This window comes from Taudactylus pleione, unplaced genomic scaffold (genome assembly GCF_031769625.1).
Source record: "Taudactylus pleione unplaced genomic scaffold, aTauple2 ptg001167l, whole genome shotgun sequence".
Lineage (NCBI taxonomy): Eukaryota > Metazoa > Chordata > Amphibia > Anura > Myobatrachidae > Taudactylus > Taudactylus pleione.
The window spans coordinates 170,578-187,925 of record NW_028285568.1 but is presented as its reverse complement, the minus strand read 5'-3'; the positions used below and the strand labels follow the sequence as shown (position 1 = coordinate 187,925).

Genomic DNA, 17,348 nt, shown 5'->3' with positions numbered 1-17,348 from the left:
AACCTCAACCGCAGGCTCCGGCTCGCAGTTTCGATGGTCGCGATGGTCGAGACCATCGCGGCCATCAAACTGCACGCTAGTATAGGCTGGTGACCCACAGCTATAACAGCGTCCAGGAGGACGCTCCATTTTTATGGAGGGCGGCCCTCATTCAGAGCGTGCGCTCTGCTCAGAGCGTACGGCTCTGAATGAGGGCCTTAGTCCCATGTTATTTGTGTTAGTTTGTTAAGTATGATTTCTGTTGTTTGACGTATGGTTGTAAATAGATGTCTATGTAATCGGAAAGGTTGGAAGTGTGTGAGTTTATGCCGGATACTATAGGTCGACCTGGTGGATTAATGTTGTCTTTTTATGAATTTTTGGAAGATGATAGAAGACTGGGATAATGGGATGTGCTTTGTTCAAAAAATCATATTTGTTAGTATTAAGTATGCCCTCTTGTAGGCCTTCTTGCAATAATGTGTGTAATTCTTGTTGGTACTGTCTGGTTGGATCCTTTTTTAGAGGTTGATATGTGGTCTTGTCCTGGAGGATTCTGTGTGATTCTTTTGATATAATCAATTTTGTTCAGAATAACTATACCTCCCCCCTTATCGGCTGGTTTGATTACTAGGTCTGTGTTTGTTTTAAGTTCTTCTAGTGCTTTACGTTCTGCTTTTATTATGTTGTACCGTTTGTGTTTGAATGTGTTGTCACTGAGTTTGCCTAGATCTTGTAGCAATAGATTGGTGAATGTGGAAATGTGATTACCTGTTGCTTGTACTGGGTAAAATTTAGATGGCGGTTTGAGTTCAGTGCGTAGGTATCGTCCAGGAGTTGGAAGGTGGTGGGGCAATGGTTGTTGTTGGAAAAAACGACGATATTTTAGGCACCTCCTTACCTCCCAAACCCAATATAGTATTTCGTAAAGCCCCAGATTTGAGAACCAAATTAGTGAAGAATCACCTAGCACCATCAGCTTCGTAACAACACACACTCACTGACATTTGGAAACAGAAGACACCGGGACATAAAGGGGGAGGGTTCTACTATTGTGGGACCTGCCAGGCATGTATCACTACCAGTAAAAGAAGCACCATGCGCATTAAAACAATACAGTCGACAACTAACAATACAATGTTCAAGATACAAGAAAACCTGACAGGTAACACCAAAGGTGTGGTTTACCTGCTACAATGCCCCTGCCCATTACAATACATAGGGAGAACCATCCGTCCATTTAAAACCAGGTTAAATGAACATATGCGCAACATCAGGAAAGGTTACGTAGAGCACCCCATCTCCATGCATTTTAAAACCCACCACGATTCAGACCCCAAGGTTCTTCACTTCGCTGCACTGAAGTCAGTTAAACCTAATTGGAGAGGTGGTGACTACATTAAACAGATTAATAAAGAAGAGTTACGCATCATGATCAACATGGGATCACTTCACCCACAGGGACTCAACCGGGACAATGAGATTAGATCCATCATCTGTGACCAATAACATTATTACTCTTAATATTAAATAGGTTCTTATTATGCGAACCCGTTGGACCACTCAACCCCACGGTTTTTCATGAGTTGATCAGTTATTACAGTACTAATCCTCTAATATTGTTATCAAATATTTATCTAGCATCAGTACCACTGTGCTCCCAAATCAACATAGGTTTCTAGCATTTATCCACCAGCCCTTAACAATTTCTTACCCTATTATGGCTTATTTATCAGCTTTCATTATTTATCATTTTTATTTTAATTGCCCTATTTTATTTTATGCTACATCTCTTTTCACTTTATTTCATCATCAATCATCATAATCATTGTTACACCTTCTGTTTTGAGTGCAACTAACAATTTAATTACACTGAAGTTAGTGCAAATATTAAGCTGAATATTTGCACTATCAAGTTGTGAGCACCTCCCACAACATGTTTTTTGGCGCACACACAGTTCATTATTACCACCTGTGCTTCTGATTGACGAGTCCTTTAACCAATCTATGCACATCATGAACAATCACCAGTTTAATGAGATGTTTAGCAACCTATCAGAAAGAAGGCGGGACATTCAACTCACTATATAAAGTCTCTTCATACAGAGTTCTCCCATACTGCACTGCCTAGAAGAAGACCCCTAGAGGGTCGAAACGCGTTGCAGCCTTCCACACCTTCATTCTATTCTACAGAGAGTGACCAGGAGCCATCTATCAGTGCGCGCACCACCCCCCACCACAGCGTTCATCACTAACCAGCCGAAGACAGCTCACATGACCCGGAAGCACCAACTAGCGTTCCCGCTAGGCTGTTTTAGCAGGGTGCGGCACCCTGCCCTCCTTCTGGAGGGCAAAAAGCACCCTGCCCTCCAGAAGGAGGGCAAAAAGCACCCTGCCCTCACAGGCTGCGGGTGCAGTCTTCACCCGCGGGACGCAGAGTTCAGCGGGTGGAGAAATGTGCGGTGACCCGGTCACCGCCAGAGAATAGACGCTGGGCGCATGCGCCCGGCATCTGTTCTCCCTGTCTGCAGCGCTTGGGGGCTGCCCGGCATGTCCGTAAGTGCCGGGCATGCCCCCAAGTATGATGAAAAAGGGGATGCGTCTTATAGATACGCCCCCTTTATGGTCACGCCCCCTTTTCGCCCACGCGCAAAGTTGCCCTCTCTAGCTCCGGCACCCTGCCTGCCGCCGGAGCTAGAGTGAACACTAACCAACCACAGACGAGAGGACTCCAATTAAGCTGAGGCCGGCAAGGGGAAACTGAGGCGTCGTCGAGACGTCGAGGGAGGTAAGTCTCCTTAACGGAGGAGGAGTGCGGTCCCTGCTGTCACGAACCTACACCGCTACACCTCCTCCCCAGGCACACGCAGCCCGCCATCATGCGCCGACGGTGCTCGTCCGCTCACCCGGACGGGCGTCTCCGTTCCGCAGCACCACCGGACTGTTCAGCCAGGAGACCCCTATCCCTAGCATCTCCGGCACCCGATCGGTCACCCCTCAGAACACTGCATCCCGGGCACCGCCATCTTTACCCATTTTCAGCAGGCACTGTCATACTGACTAGCGGGACGCCGCAGTCAGCATCATTACTCACCTATTGACTGAGCTACGTTGTTCCCTCCTACCCTGGTCACACACTCCCAATATATCTACAAGACTATTATTCATCACCATGTGCTCATTGTGACATTCACAACTCTGCACAATTCCATTTCATCCTACGTACTGGGTGTCACAGGTCCTCTGCACTGTGACACTATTGATTTTTATTTTCATTTTATGTTGCCAATAAACTACCTCAATACAACATTGACACTGAATTGACATTCATTCACTATAGAAGAAGGGGGTCATTTGAGCGCACTTACCATCCCTAAATCATTGATTACCCACAGGAGGTTAGACACCCTTCTTTGTAAGTGCAGCTCCCCCAGCCCATAAACTACAGTCCAGTGCGCAATTTTACTTTGTTATTATATCCATATCCGTAATACTTAGACTGCGAAACCATCGGTAATATAGAGTACCATCGCAGCCTCACGCACACAGGTGAGTACACAAGCTGTGAACGGCAGCGCAGTGGCTAATTAATGCACGCCCCTGCAATGGCGTTCAAACGTGCTGGCACGCCTGTGTATCGCCGACCACCACCTACAAATTGCAAAATCATGTGCAAACAGTAATAATATTTATATATATATATATCCTGTATATGCTTGATAAAAGCGCTGATTAAAGGCGCTGAAACGTCGCTGAAACCAGCTAAGTGTCCGCATCGTTTGTTATCCGGAGTGCCGCCATTGGTTGTAGTGTATATATATATATATATATATATATATATATATATATATTAAAATGAGTCATATTGTTCACAATCGCAGAACTCCTAAAGAACAGAGTAAGGGGCTGAACTTGCAGAGCCCACCGTAGAATCCTCTTGCTCTACCTCTCTTGCAGCAGCTGCTCCCTTGCCCTTGGCAGGCTTTTTGCCAGGTCTTCTGCCCAGCATTGCGGCTCATGGAAGCTCTACTGCTGGGCACGATGTCTGATTGCAGGTTATCAAGGTTCCCCTAAAATGTGAACAGGGTGTATTAGAAATCTCAAATTCAAGCAAAAAATAAAATTATAGCAAAACAAATGATCAGAGGCAGGGGCGTTCTAAGAGAGGAGGGGTTCGTGCATTCCCCGTCCGGGGCCCCCTCCCCTCTCCCTGGCGGCCAGCAGCATCAGTAGACTCTAGAGAGGAGTGTGCCCAGAGTCTACTGCGCAAGCGCAAATCGCAGCCACCATTTTCCCCGCGATTTTCTTCACTGTGCATGCGCAAAACACCAGAAAAAAGTAAGCTGCGGCCATTTTCCAGCGATTTGAGGTCTTGAAAAAGAAGGGTCAACACTGCACATATTCACTCTCTGCATATAATGCAATTGTCAATAAAAGCCTCTGACACTTATGTAATGCTGGTAATGTTACCTCAGTATACCATAGTAACATCTGACACTTATGTAATGCTGTAATGTGACCTCAGTATACCATAGTAACATCTGACACTTATGTAATGCTACCTCAGTATACCATAGTAACATCTGACACTTATGTAATGCTGTAATGTGACCTCAGTATACCATAGTAACATCTGACACTTATGTAATGCTACCTCAGTATACCATAGTAACATCTGACACTTATGTAATGCTACCTCAGTATACCATAGTAACATCTGACACTTATGTAATGCTGTAATGTTACCTCAGTATACCATAGTAACATCTGACACTTATGTAATGCTGTAATGTGACCTCAGTATACCATAGTAACATCTGACACTTATGTAATGCTACCTCAGTATACCATAGTAACATCTGACACTTATGTAATGCTACCTCAGTATACCATAGTAACATCTGACACTTATGTAATGCTACCTCAGTATACCATAGTAACATCTGACACTTATGTAATGCTGTAATGTTACCTCAGTATACCATAGTAACATCTGACACTTATGTAATGCTGTAATGTGACCTCAGTATACCATAGTAACATCGGACACTTATGTAATGCTGTAATGCTACCTCAGTATACCATAGTAACATCTCACACAAAAGGTCTAAAAACACTGAAGCAGCCAACTCTGTGAAAACCAATACTTGTGTCATTCTCATAACTTTTGAATATGGTTGTACAAAGTACATCTATAAACTTCCATCTCCATAGGCCCTTAAGCGCAGGGCCTATAGAGAGCGTACAGTACATAAAAGGGCGCAGGGCCTATAGAGAGCGTACAATACATAAAAGGGCGCAGGGCCTATAGAGAGCGTATAATACATAAAAGGGCGCAGGGCCTATAGAGAGCGTATAATACATAAAAGGGCGCAGGGCCTATAGAGAGCGTATAATACATAAAAGGGCGCAGGGCCTATAGAGAGCGTATAATACATAAAGGGCGCAGGGCCTATAGAGAGCGTATAATACATAAAGGGCGCAGGGCCTATAGAGAGCGTATAATACATAAAAGGGCGCAGGGCCTATAGAGAGCGTACAATACATAAAAGGGCGCAGGGCCTATAGAGAGCGTATAATACATAAAAGGGCGCAGGGCCTATAGAGAGCGTATAATACATAAAAGGGCGCAGGGCCTATAGAGAGCGTATAATACATAAAAGGGCGCATGGCCTATAGAGGGCGTATAATATATAAAAGGGCGCAGGGCCTATAGAGAGCGTATAATACATAAAAGGGCGCAGGGCCTATAGAGAGCGTATAATACATAAAAGGGCGCAGGGCCTATAGAGAGCGTATAATATATAAAAGGGCGCAGGGCCTATAGAGAGCGTATAATATATAAAAGGGCGCAGGGCCTATAGAGAGCGTATAATACATAAAGGGCGCAGGGCCTATAGAGAGCGTATAATACATAAAGGGCGCAGGGCCTATAGAGAGCGTATAATACATAAAGGGCGCAGGGCCTATAGAGAGCGTATAATACATAAAGGGCGCAGGGCCTATAGAGAGCGTATAATATATAAAGGGCGCAGGGCCTATAGAGAGCGTATAATATATAAAGGGCGCAGGGCCTATAGAGAGCGTATAATACATAAAGGGCGCAGGGCCTATAGAGAGCGTATAATACATAAAGGGCGCAGGGCCTATAGAGAGCGTATAATACATAAAGGGCGCAGGGCCTATAGAGAGCGTATAATACATAAAGGGCGCAGGGCCTATAGAGAGCGTATAATACATAAAGGGCGCAGGGCCTATAGAGAGCGTATAATATATAAAAGGGCGCAGGGCCTATAGAGAGCGTATAATATATAAAAGGGCGCAGGGCCTATAGAGAGCGTACAATACATAAAGGGCGCAGGGCCTATAGAGAGCGTATAATACATAAAGGGCGCAGGGCCTATAGAGAGCGTATAATACATAAAGGGCGCAGGGCCTATAGAGAGCGTATAATACATAAAGGGCGCAGGGCCTATAGAGAGCGTATAATACATAAAGGGCGCAGGGCCTATAGAGAGCGTATAATACATAAAGGGCGCAGGGCCTATAGAGAGCGTATAATACATAAAGGGCGCAGGGCCTATAGAGAGCGTATAATACATAAAGGGCGCAGGGCCTATAGAGAGCGTATAATATATAAAAGGGCGCAGGGCCTATAGAGAGCGTATAATACATAAAGGGCGCAGGGCCTATAGAGAGCGTATAATACATAAAGGGCGCAGGGCCTATAGAGAGCGTATAATACATAAAGGGCGCAGGGCCTATAGAGAGCGTATAATACATAAAGGGCGCAAATACACAGGGTAAGGGGCGCAGCACACATTGCAGGCAGTAATAAAAGACACTCACCGGTTTGGAGCTCGGTGACGGGCAGACAGGGGCCGGCACCAGTTACAGAGAATTAGGGGCACCTGAGGGAGCCGGTGGCTGAGGAGAGGAGAGCGCTCCCGGAAGTAAAGAGCAGCTGTCACAGCACGTGACGTGTCATGTGACCGGGGCTGTCAGGGAGGCGTCATGTGACCGGGGCTGTCAGGGAGGCGTCATGTGACCGGGGCTGTCAGGGAGGCGTCATGTGACCGGGGCTGTCAGGGAGGCGTCATGTGACCGGGGCTGTCAGGGAGGCGTCATGTGACCGGGGCTGTCAGGGAGGCGTCATGTGACCGGGGCTGTCAGGGAGGCGTCATGTGACCGGGGCTGTCAGGGAGGCGTCATGTGACCGGGGCTGTCAGGGAGGTGTCATGTGACCGGGGCTGTGGTAGAGACCATTCCACCTCAAATATTGTACCCGGAAGTGACGTGGGTAAGGGCGGAAGTGCAATTTTCTGCCCACAGTCAGCCATAGAAAGAAAGTTAACCCCTCGCCACATGTTATATTCCGCCTCTATGCCCACTTGGATGGTACGAAATGACGTTGGACTCTGACTAATGACGTCACGGTCAACCTATGGAAGGGGAGCTAGCTGCTTCCCCCCCGCGCCGTCTGCGTTCTGTACTGTTTGGAGTAACACCTCCCCCAGGCCCATCTCCCCCCCCCCCCCCCCCCCTCACTCTGCACCGTATATAACGCGTCACTGCGGCCCGTCTCCCCCCCCCTCACTCTGCACCGTATATAATGCGTCACTCCGGCCCGTCTCCCCCCCCTCTGCACCGTATATAATGCGTCACTCCGGCCCGTCTCCCCCCCCTCTGCACCGTATAGAACGCGTCACTCCGGCCCATCTCTCCCCCCCCTCCACTCTGCGCCGTATATAACGCGTCACTCCGGCCCGTCTCCCCCCCCCCCCCCTCACTCTGCGCCGTATATAACGCGTCACTCCGGCCCGTCTCCCCCCCCCCCCCTCACTCTGCGCCGTATATAACGCGTCACTCCGGCCCGTCTCCCCCCCCTCACTCTGCGCCGTATATAACGCGTCACTCCGGCCCATCCCTCCCCCCTCACTCTGCACCCGTATATAAATGCGTCACTCCGGCCCGTCTCCCCCCCTCACTCTGCGCCGCATATAACGCGTCACTCCGGCCCATCTCTCCCCCCTCACTCTGCACCGTATATAACGCGTCACTGCGGCCCGTCTCCCCCCCCTCACTCTGCACCGTATATAATGCGTCACTGCGGCCCGTCTCCCCCCCCTTCACTCTGCACCGTATATAACGCGTCACTCCGGCCCATCTCTCCCCCCTCACTCTGCACCGTATATAATGCGTCACTCCGGCCCCGTCTCCCCCCCTCTGCACCGTATATAATGCGTCACTCCGGCCAGTCTCCCCCCCTCTGCACCGTATATAATGCGTCACTCCGGCCCGTCTCCCCCCCCTCACTCTGCACCGTATAGAACGCGTCACTCCGGCCCATCTCTCCCCCCCCTCACTCTGCGCCGTATATAACGCGTCACTCCGGCCCGTCTCCCCCCCCCCCCTCACTCTGCGCCGTATATAACGCGTCACTCCGGCCCGTCTCCCCCCCCCTCACTCTGCGCCGTATATAACGCGTCACTCCGGCCCGTCTCCCCCCCTCACTCTGCGCCGTATATAACGCGTCACTCCGGCCCATCCCTCCCCTCACTCTGCACCGTATATAAATGCGTCACTCCGGCCCGTCTCCCCCCCTCACTCTGCGCCGCATATAACGCGTCACTCCGGCCCATCTCTCCCCCCCTCACTCTGCACCGTATATAAAGCGTCACTCCGGCCCGTCTCCCCCCCCCCCTCACTCTGCACCGTATATAACACGTCACTCCGGCCCCGTCTCCCCCCCCCCCCCCACTCTGCACCGCATATAACGCGTCACTCCGGCCCATCCCTCCTCCTCACTCTGCACCGTATATAACACGTCACTCCGCCCATCTCCACCCCCCTCACTCTGCACCGTATATAACGCGTCACTGCGGCCCGTCTCCCCCCCTCACTCTGCACCGTATATATAACGCGTCACTCCGGCCCGTCTCCCCCCCTCTGCACCGTATAAAATGCGTCACTCCGGCCCACTCTCCCCCCCCTCACTCTGCACCGTATAGAACGCGTCACTCCGGCCCATCTCTCCCCCCCCTCACTCTCCACCGTATATAACGAGTCACTCCGGCCCATCTCCCCCACCCCCCTCACTCTGCACCGTATATAACGCGTCACTCCGGCCCGTCTCCCCCCCTCACTCTGCGCCGTATATAACGCGTCACTCCGGCCCATCTCCCTCCCCTCACTCTGCTGCCCTATATAACGCGTCACTCCGGCCCGTCTCCCCCCCCCCCCCCTCACTCTGCACCGCATATAACGCGTCACTCCGGCCCGTCTCCCCCCCTCACTCTGCAACGTATATAACGCGACACTCCGGCCCGTCTCCCCCCCCCTCACTCTGCGCCGTATATAACGCGTCACTCCGGCCCGTCTCCCCCCCTCACTCTGCGCCGTATATAACGCGTCACTCCGGCCCATCCCTCCCCCTCACTCTGCACCGTATATAAATGCGTCACTCCGGCCCGTCTCCCCCCCCTCACTCTGCGCCGTATATAACGCGTCACTCTCCGGCCCATCTCTCCCCCCCCTCACTCTGCACCGTAATATAAAGCGTCACTCCGGCCCGTCTCCCCCCCCCCTCACTCTGCACCGTATATAACACGTCACTCCGGCCCGTCTCCCCCCCCCCCCTCACTCTGCACCGCATATAACGCGTCACTCCGGCCCATCCCTCCCCCTCACTCTGCACCGTATATAAACACGTCACTCCGGCCCGTCTCCCCCCCCCCCTCACTCTGCACCGTATATAACGCGTCACTGCGGCCCGTCTCCCCCCCTCACTCTGCACCGTATATAACGCGTCACTCCGGCCCCGTCTCCCCCCCTCACTCTGCACCGTATATATAACGCGTCACTCCGGCCCCGTCTCCCCCCCTCTGCACCGTATAAAATGCGTCACTCCGGCCCATCTCCCCCCCTCACTCTGCACCGTATAGAACGCGTCACTCCGGCCCATCTCTCCCCCCCCCTCACTCTGCACCGTATATAACGAGTCACTCCGGCCCATCTCCCCCACCCCCTCACTCTGCACCGTATATAAACGCGTCACTCCGGCCCGTCTCCCCCCCTCACTCTGCGCCGTATATAACGCGTCAACTCCGGCCCGTCTCCCCCCCCTCACTCTGCGCCGTATATAACGCGTCACTCCGGCCCATCCCTCCCCCTCACTCTGCACCGTATATAAATGCGTCACTCCGGCCCGTCTCCCCCCCCTCACTCTGCGCCGTATATAACGCGTCACTCCGGCCATCTCTCCCCCCCTCACTCTGCACCGTATATAAAGCGTCACTCCGGCCCGTCTCCCCCCCCCTCACTCTGCACCGTATATAACGCGTCACTCCGGCCCGTCTCCCCCCCCCCCTCACTCTGCACCGCATATAACGCGTCACTCCGGCCCATCCCTCCCCCTCACTCTGCACCGTATATAACACGTCACTCCGGCCCGTCTCCCCCCCCCTCACTCTGCACCGTATATAACGCATCACTCCGGCCCGTCTCCCCCCCTCACTCTGCGCCGTATATAACGCGTCACTCCGGCCCGTCTCCCCCCCTCACTCTGCGCCGTATATAACGCTTCACTCTGGCCCATCCCTCCCCCTCACTCTGCACCGTATATAAATGCGTCACTCCGGCCCATCTCTCCCCCCCCTCACTCTGCACCGTATATAAAGCGTCACTCGGCCCGTCTCCCCCCCCCCCTCACTCTGCACCGTATATAACGCGTCACTCCGGCCCGTCTCCCCCCCCCTCACTCTGCACCGCATTTAACGCGTCACTCCGGCCCATCCCTCCCCCCTCACTCTGCACCGTATATAACGCGTCACTGCGGCCCGTCTCTCCCCCCCCCTCACTCTGCACCGTATATAACGCGTCACTGCGGCCCGTCTCTCCCCCCCCTCACTCTGCACCGTATATAACGCGTCACTGCGGCCCGTCTCCCCCCCCCTCACACTGCACCGTATATAACGCGTCACTGCGGCCCGTCTCCCCCCCCCTCACTCTGCACCGTATATAACGCGTCACTGCGGCCCGTCTCCCCCCCTCACTCTGCACCGTATATAACGCGTCACTCCGGCCCGTCTCCCCCCCTCTGCACCGTATATAATGCGTCACTCCGGCCCGTCTCCCCCCCCCTCACTCTGCACCGTATAGAACGCGTCACTCCGGCCCATCTCTCCCCCCCCTCACTCTGCACCGTATATAACGCGTCACTCCGGCCCATCTCCCCCCACCCCCTCACTCTGCACCGTATATAAACGCGTCACTCCGGCCCGTCTCCCCCCCTCACTCAGCGCCGTATATAACGCGTCACTCCGGCCCGTCTCCCCCCCCTCACTCTGCGCCGTATATAACGCGTCACTCCGGCCCGTCCCCCCCCTCACTCTGCAACGCATATAACGCGTCACTCCGGCCCATCCCTCCCCCTCACTCTGCACCGTATATAACACGTCACTCCGGCCCGTCTCCCCCCCCCCTCACTCTGCACCGTATATAACGCGTCACTGCGGCCCGTCTCCCCCCCCTCACTCTGCACCGTATATAACGCGTCACTCCGCCCGTCTCCCCCCCCTCACTCTGCACCGTATAGAACGCGTCACTCCGGCCCATCTCTCCCCCCCCCTCACTCTGCACCGTATATAACGCGTCACTCCGGCCCATCTCCCCCCCTCACTCTGCGCCGTATATAACGCGTCACTCCAGCCCGTCTCCCCCCCTCACTCTGCGCCGTATATAACGCGTCACTCCGGCCCCGTCTCTCCCCCCCCCCCCTCACTCTGCACCGCATATAACGCGTCACTCCGGCCCATCCCTCCCCCTCACTCTGCACCGTATATAAATGCGTCACTCCGGCCCGTCTCCCCCCCTCACTCTGCGCCGTATATAACGCGTCACTCCGGCCCGTCTCCCCCCCTCACTGCGCCGTATATAACGCGTCACTCCGGCCCGTCCTCCCCCCCCCCCCCTCACTCTGCACTGCATATAACGCGTCACTCCGGCCCATCCCTCCCCCTCACTCTGCACCGTATATAACACGTCACTCCGGCCCGTCTCCCCCCCCCCTCACTCTGCACCGTATATAACGCGTCACTGCGGCCCGTCTCCCCCCCCCTCACTCTGCACCGTATATAACGCGTCACTCCGGCCCGTCTCCCCCCCTCACTCTGCACCGTATATATAACGCGTCACTCCGGCCCGTCTCCCCCCCTCTGCACCGTATAAAATGCGTCACTCCGGCCCATCTCCCCCCCCTCACTCTGCACCGTATAGAACGCGTCACTCCGGCCCATCTCTCCCCCCCCTCACTCTGCACCGTATATAACGAGTCACTCCGGCCCATCTCCCCCCACCCCCTCACTCTGCACCGTATATAAACGCGTCACTCCGGCCCGTCTCCCCGCCTCACTCTGCGCCGTATATAACGCGTCACTCCGGCCCATCTCCCCCCCCTCACTCTGCGCCCTATATAACGCGTCACTCCGGCCCGTCTCCCCCCCCCCCCTCACTCTGCACCGCATATAACGCGTCACTCCGGCCCGTCTCCCCCCCCTCACTCTGCACCGTATATAACGCGTCACTCCGGCCCGTCTCCCCCTCACTCTGCACCGTATATAACGCGTCACTCCGGCCCGTCTCCCCCCCCCCCTCACTCTGCACCGCATATAACGCGTCACTCCGGCCCATCTCTCCCCCCCTCACTCTGCACCGTATATAACGCGTCACTCCGGCCCATCTCTCCCCCCTCACTCTGTGGCCCGTATATAAAGCGTCACTTCGGCCCGTCTCCCCCCCCCTCACTCTGCACCGTATATAACGCGTCACTCCGGCCCGTCTCCCCCCCCTCTGCACCGTATATAATGCGTCACTCCGGCCCGTCTCCCCCCCCTCACTCTGCACCGTATAGAACGCGTCACTCCGGCCCATCTCTCCCCCCCCTCACTCTGCACCGTATATAACGCGTCACTCCGGCCCATCTCCCCCCCTCACTCTGCGCCGTATATAAACGCGTCACTCCGGCCCGTCTCTCCCCCCCTCACTCTGTGCCGTATATAAAGCGTCACTTCGGCCCGTCTCCCCCCCCCTCACTCTGCACCGTATATAACGCGTCACTCCGGCCCGTCTCCCCCCCTCACTCTGCGCCGTATATAACGCGTCACTCCGGCCCGTCTCCCCGTCTCCCCCCCCCCCTCACTCTGCACCGCATATAACGCGTCACTCACGGCCCATCCCCTCCCCCTCACTCTGCACCGTATATAAATGCGTCACTCCGGCCCGTCTCCCCCCCTCACTCTGCGCCGTATATAACGCGTCACTCCGGCCCATCTCTCCCCCCCTCACTCTGCACCGTATATAAAGCGTCACTCCGGCCCATCTCCCCCCCCCCTCACTCTGCACCGTATATAACGCGTCACTCCGGCCCGTCTCCCCCCCCCTCACTCTGCACCGCATATAACGCGTCACTCCGGCCCATCCCTCCCCCTCACTCTGCACCGTATATAACGCGTCACTCCGGCCCGTCTCCCCCCCTCACTCTGCACCGTATATATAACGCGTCACTCCGGCCCGTCTCCCCCCCTCTGCACCGTATAAAATGCGTCACTCCGGCCCATCTCCCCCCCCTCACTCTGCACCGTATAGAACGCGTCACTCCGGCCCATCTTTCCCCCCCCTCACTCTGCACCGTATATAACGAGTCACTCCGGCCCATCTCCCCCCCACCCCCTCACTGTGCACCGTATATAAACGCGTCACTCCGGCCCGTCTCCCCCCCTCACTCTGCGCCGTATATAACGCGTCACTCCGGCCCATCTCCCCCCCCTCACTCTGCACCGTATATAACGAGTCACTCCGGCCCATCTCCCCCCACCCCCTCACTCTGCACCGTATATAAACGCGTCACTCCGGCCCGTCTCCCCCCCTCACTCTGCGCCGTATATAACGCGTCACTCCGGCCCATCTCCCCCCCCTCACTCTGCACCGTATATAACGCGTCACTCCGGCCCGTCTCCCCCCCTTACTCTGCGCCCTATATAACGCGTCACTCCGGCCCGTCTCCCCCCCCTCACTCTGCACCGCATATAACGCGTCACTCCGGCCCGTCTCCCCCCCTCACTCTGCACCGTATATAACGCGTCACTCCGGCCCGTCTCCCCCCTCACTCTGCACCGCATATAACGCGTCACTAGGGCCCATCTCCCCCCCCCCTCACTCTGCACCGTATATAACGCGTCACTCCGGCCCGTCTCTCCTCCCCCTCAGTCTGCACCGCATATAACGCGTCACTCCGGCCCATCTCTCCCCCCCTCAATCTGCACCGTATATAACGCGTCACTCCGGCCCATCTCTCCCCCCCTCACTCTGTGCCGTATATAAAGCGTCACTTCGGCCCGTCTCCCCCCACCCTCACTCTGCGCCGTATATAACGCGTCACTCCGGCCCGTTTCCCCCCCTCACTCTGCGCCGTATATAACGCGTCACTCCGGCCCGTCTCCCCCCCTCACTCTGCGCCGTATATAACGCATCACTCCGGCCAGTCTCCCCCCCTCAATCTGCGCCGTATATAACGCATCACTCCGGCCCGTTTCCCCCCTTCACTCCGCACCGTATATAACGCGTCACTCCGGCCCATCTCTCCCCTCAATCTGCACCGTATATAACGCGTCACTCCGGCCCGTCTCCCCCCCTCACTCTGCACCGTATATAACGCGTCACTGCGGCCCGTCTCCCCCCCCTCACTCTGCACCGTATATAACGCATCACTCCGACCCATCTCTCCCCTCAATCTGCACCATACATAACGCGTCACTCCGGCCCGTCTCCCCCCCTCACTCTGCACCGTATATAACGCTTCACTCCGGCCCGTCTCCCCCCCTCTGCACCGTATATAATGCGTCACTCCTGCCCGTCTACCCCCACTCACTCTGCGCCGTATATAACGCATCACTCCGGCCCGTCTCCCCTCCCTCACTCTGCACCGTATATAACGCATCACTCCGGCCCATCTGCCCCCCCCTCACTCTGCACCGTATATAACGCGTCACTCCGGCCCGTCTCCCCTCCTCACTCTGCGCCGTATATAACGCGTCACTCCGGCCCGTCTCCCCCCCTCTCTGCGCCGTATATAACGCGTCACTCCGGCCCGTCTCCCCCCCCCTCTGCGCCGTATATAACGCATCACTCCGGCCCGTTTCCCCCCTTCACTCCGCACCGTATATAACGCGTCACTCCGGCCCATCTCTCCCCTCAATCTGCACCGTATATAACGCGTCACTCCGGCCCGTCTCCCCCCCTCACTCTGCACCGTATATAACGCGTCACTCCGGCCCGTCTCCCCCCCTCACTCCACCGTATATAACGCGTCACTCCGGCCCGTCCCCCCCCCTCACTCTGCGCTGTATATAACGCATCACTCCGGCCTGTCTTCCCCCCCCCTCACTCTGCACCGTATATAACGTGTCACTCCGGCCCATCTCTCCCCTCAGTCTGCACCGTATATAACGCGTCACTCCGGCCCGTCTCCCCCCCTCACTCTGCACCGTATATAACGCGTCACTCCGGCCCGTCTCCCCCCCTCACTCTGCACCGTATATAACGCGTCACTCCGGCCCATCTCTCCCCTCCTCACTCTGCACCGTATATAACGCGTCACTCCGGCCCATCTCTCCCCTCACTCTGCACCGTATATAACGCGTCACTCCGGCCCATCTCCCCCCCCTCACTCTGCACCGTATATAACGCGTCACTCCGGCCCGTCTCCCCCCCTCACTCTGCACCGTATATAACGCATCACACCGGCCCGTCTCCCCCCCGTCACTCTGCACCGTATATAATGCATCACTCCGGCCCATCTCCCCCCCCTCACTCTGCGCCGTATATAACGCGTCACTCCGGCCCGTCTCCCCCCTCACTCTGCGCCGTATATAACGCGTCACTCCGGCCCGTCTCCCCCCCTCACTCTGCACTGTATATAACGTGTCACTCCGGCCCGTCTCCCCCCCCTCTGCGCCGTATATAACGCGTCACTCCGGCCCGTCTCCCCCCCTCACTCTGCACCGTATATAACGCGTCACTCCGGCCCGTCTCCCCCCCCTCAATCTCCACCGTATATAACGCGTCACTCCGGCCCGTCTCCCCCCCCTCACTCTGCGCCGTATATAACGCATCACTCCGGCCCATCTCCCCCTCCCTCACTCTGCGCTGTATATAACGCGTCACTCCGGCCCGTCTCCCCCCTCACTCTGCACCGTATATAACGCATCACTCCGGCCCGTCTCCCCCCTCACTCTGCACCGTATATAACGCGTCACTCCGGCCCGTCTTTCCCCCTCACTCTGCACCGTATAGAACGCGTCACTCCGGCCCATCTCCCCCCCCCCTCACTCTGCACCGCATATAAAGCGTCACTCCGGCCCGTCTCCCCCCCTCACTCTGCACCGTATATAACGCGTCACTCTGCACCGTATATAACGCGTCTCTCCGGCCCGTCTCCCCCCCCCCCTCACTCTGCACCGTATATAACGCGTCACTCTGGCCCGTCTCCCCCCCCCTCACTCTGCACTGCATATAACGCGTCACTCCGGCCCATCTCCCCCCCCCTCACTCTGCACCGTATATAACGCGTCACTCCGGCCCGTCTCCCCCTCACTCTGCACCGCATATAACACGTCACTAGGGCCCATCTCCCCCCCCCTCACTCTGCACCGTATATAACGCGTCACTCCGGCCCGTCTCCCCCCCCCTCACTGTGCACCGCATATAACGCGTCACTCCGGCCCATCTGCCCCCCCTCACTCTGCACCGTATATAACGCGTCACTCCGGCCCGTCTCCCCCCCTCACTCTGCGCTGTATATAACGCGTCACTCCGGCCCGTCTCCCCCCCCTCTGCGCCGTATATAACGCATCACTCTGGCCCCTCTCCCCCCCTCACTCTGCACCGTATATAACGCGTCACTCCGGCCCATCTCTCCCCTCAATCTGCACCGTATATAATGCGTCACTCCGGCCCGTCTCCCCCCTTCACTCTGCACCGTATATAACGCGTCACTCCGGCCCGTCTCCCGCCCCCTCACTCTGCACCGTATATAACGCGTCACTCCGGCCTGTCTCCCCCCCCCCCCTCATTCTGCACCGTATATAAGGCGTCACTCCGGCCCGTCTCTCCTCCCACACACTCTGCACCGTATGCAACGCATCACTCCGGCCCATCTCCCCCCCCTCACTCTGCACCGTATATAACGCGTCACTCCGGCCCATCTCTCCCCCCTCACTCTGCACCGTATATAACGCGTCACTCCGGCCCATCTCTCCCCCCCTCACTCTGCACCGTATATAACGCATCACTCCGGCCCACCTCTCCCCTCA

The 17,348-nt window shown here is 56.1% G+C and overlaps 1 protein-coding gene across 4 annotated transcripts in view; it reads right to left on the bottom strand.

The window, feature by feature from the left end:
- Positions 1-7,000, bottom strand: part of CC2D1B (coiled-coil and C2 domain containing 1B) — a 160,997-nt gene extending 153,997 nt beyond the window's left edge. For all 4 annotated transcript variants that reach the window (XM_088462248.1, XM_088462249.1, XM_088462250.1 and 1 more), the window contains exons 1-2: positions 6,829-7,000; positions 3,926-4,049 (exon numbers count right to left, since the gene is read on the bottom strand). In XM_088462248.1, the coding sequence (XP_088318374.1) occupies positions 3,926-3,988 (63 nt within the window). In that variant the 5' untranslated portion in view covers positions 3,989-4,049; positions 6,829-7,000. The remainder of the gene's footprint in view (positions 1-3,925; positions 4,050-6,828) is intronic.
- Positions 7,001-17,348: the final 10,348 nt, after the last annotated feature.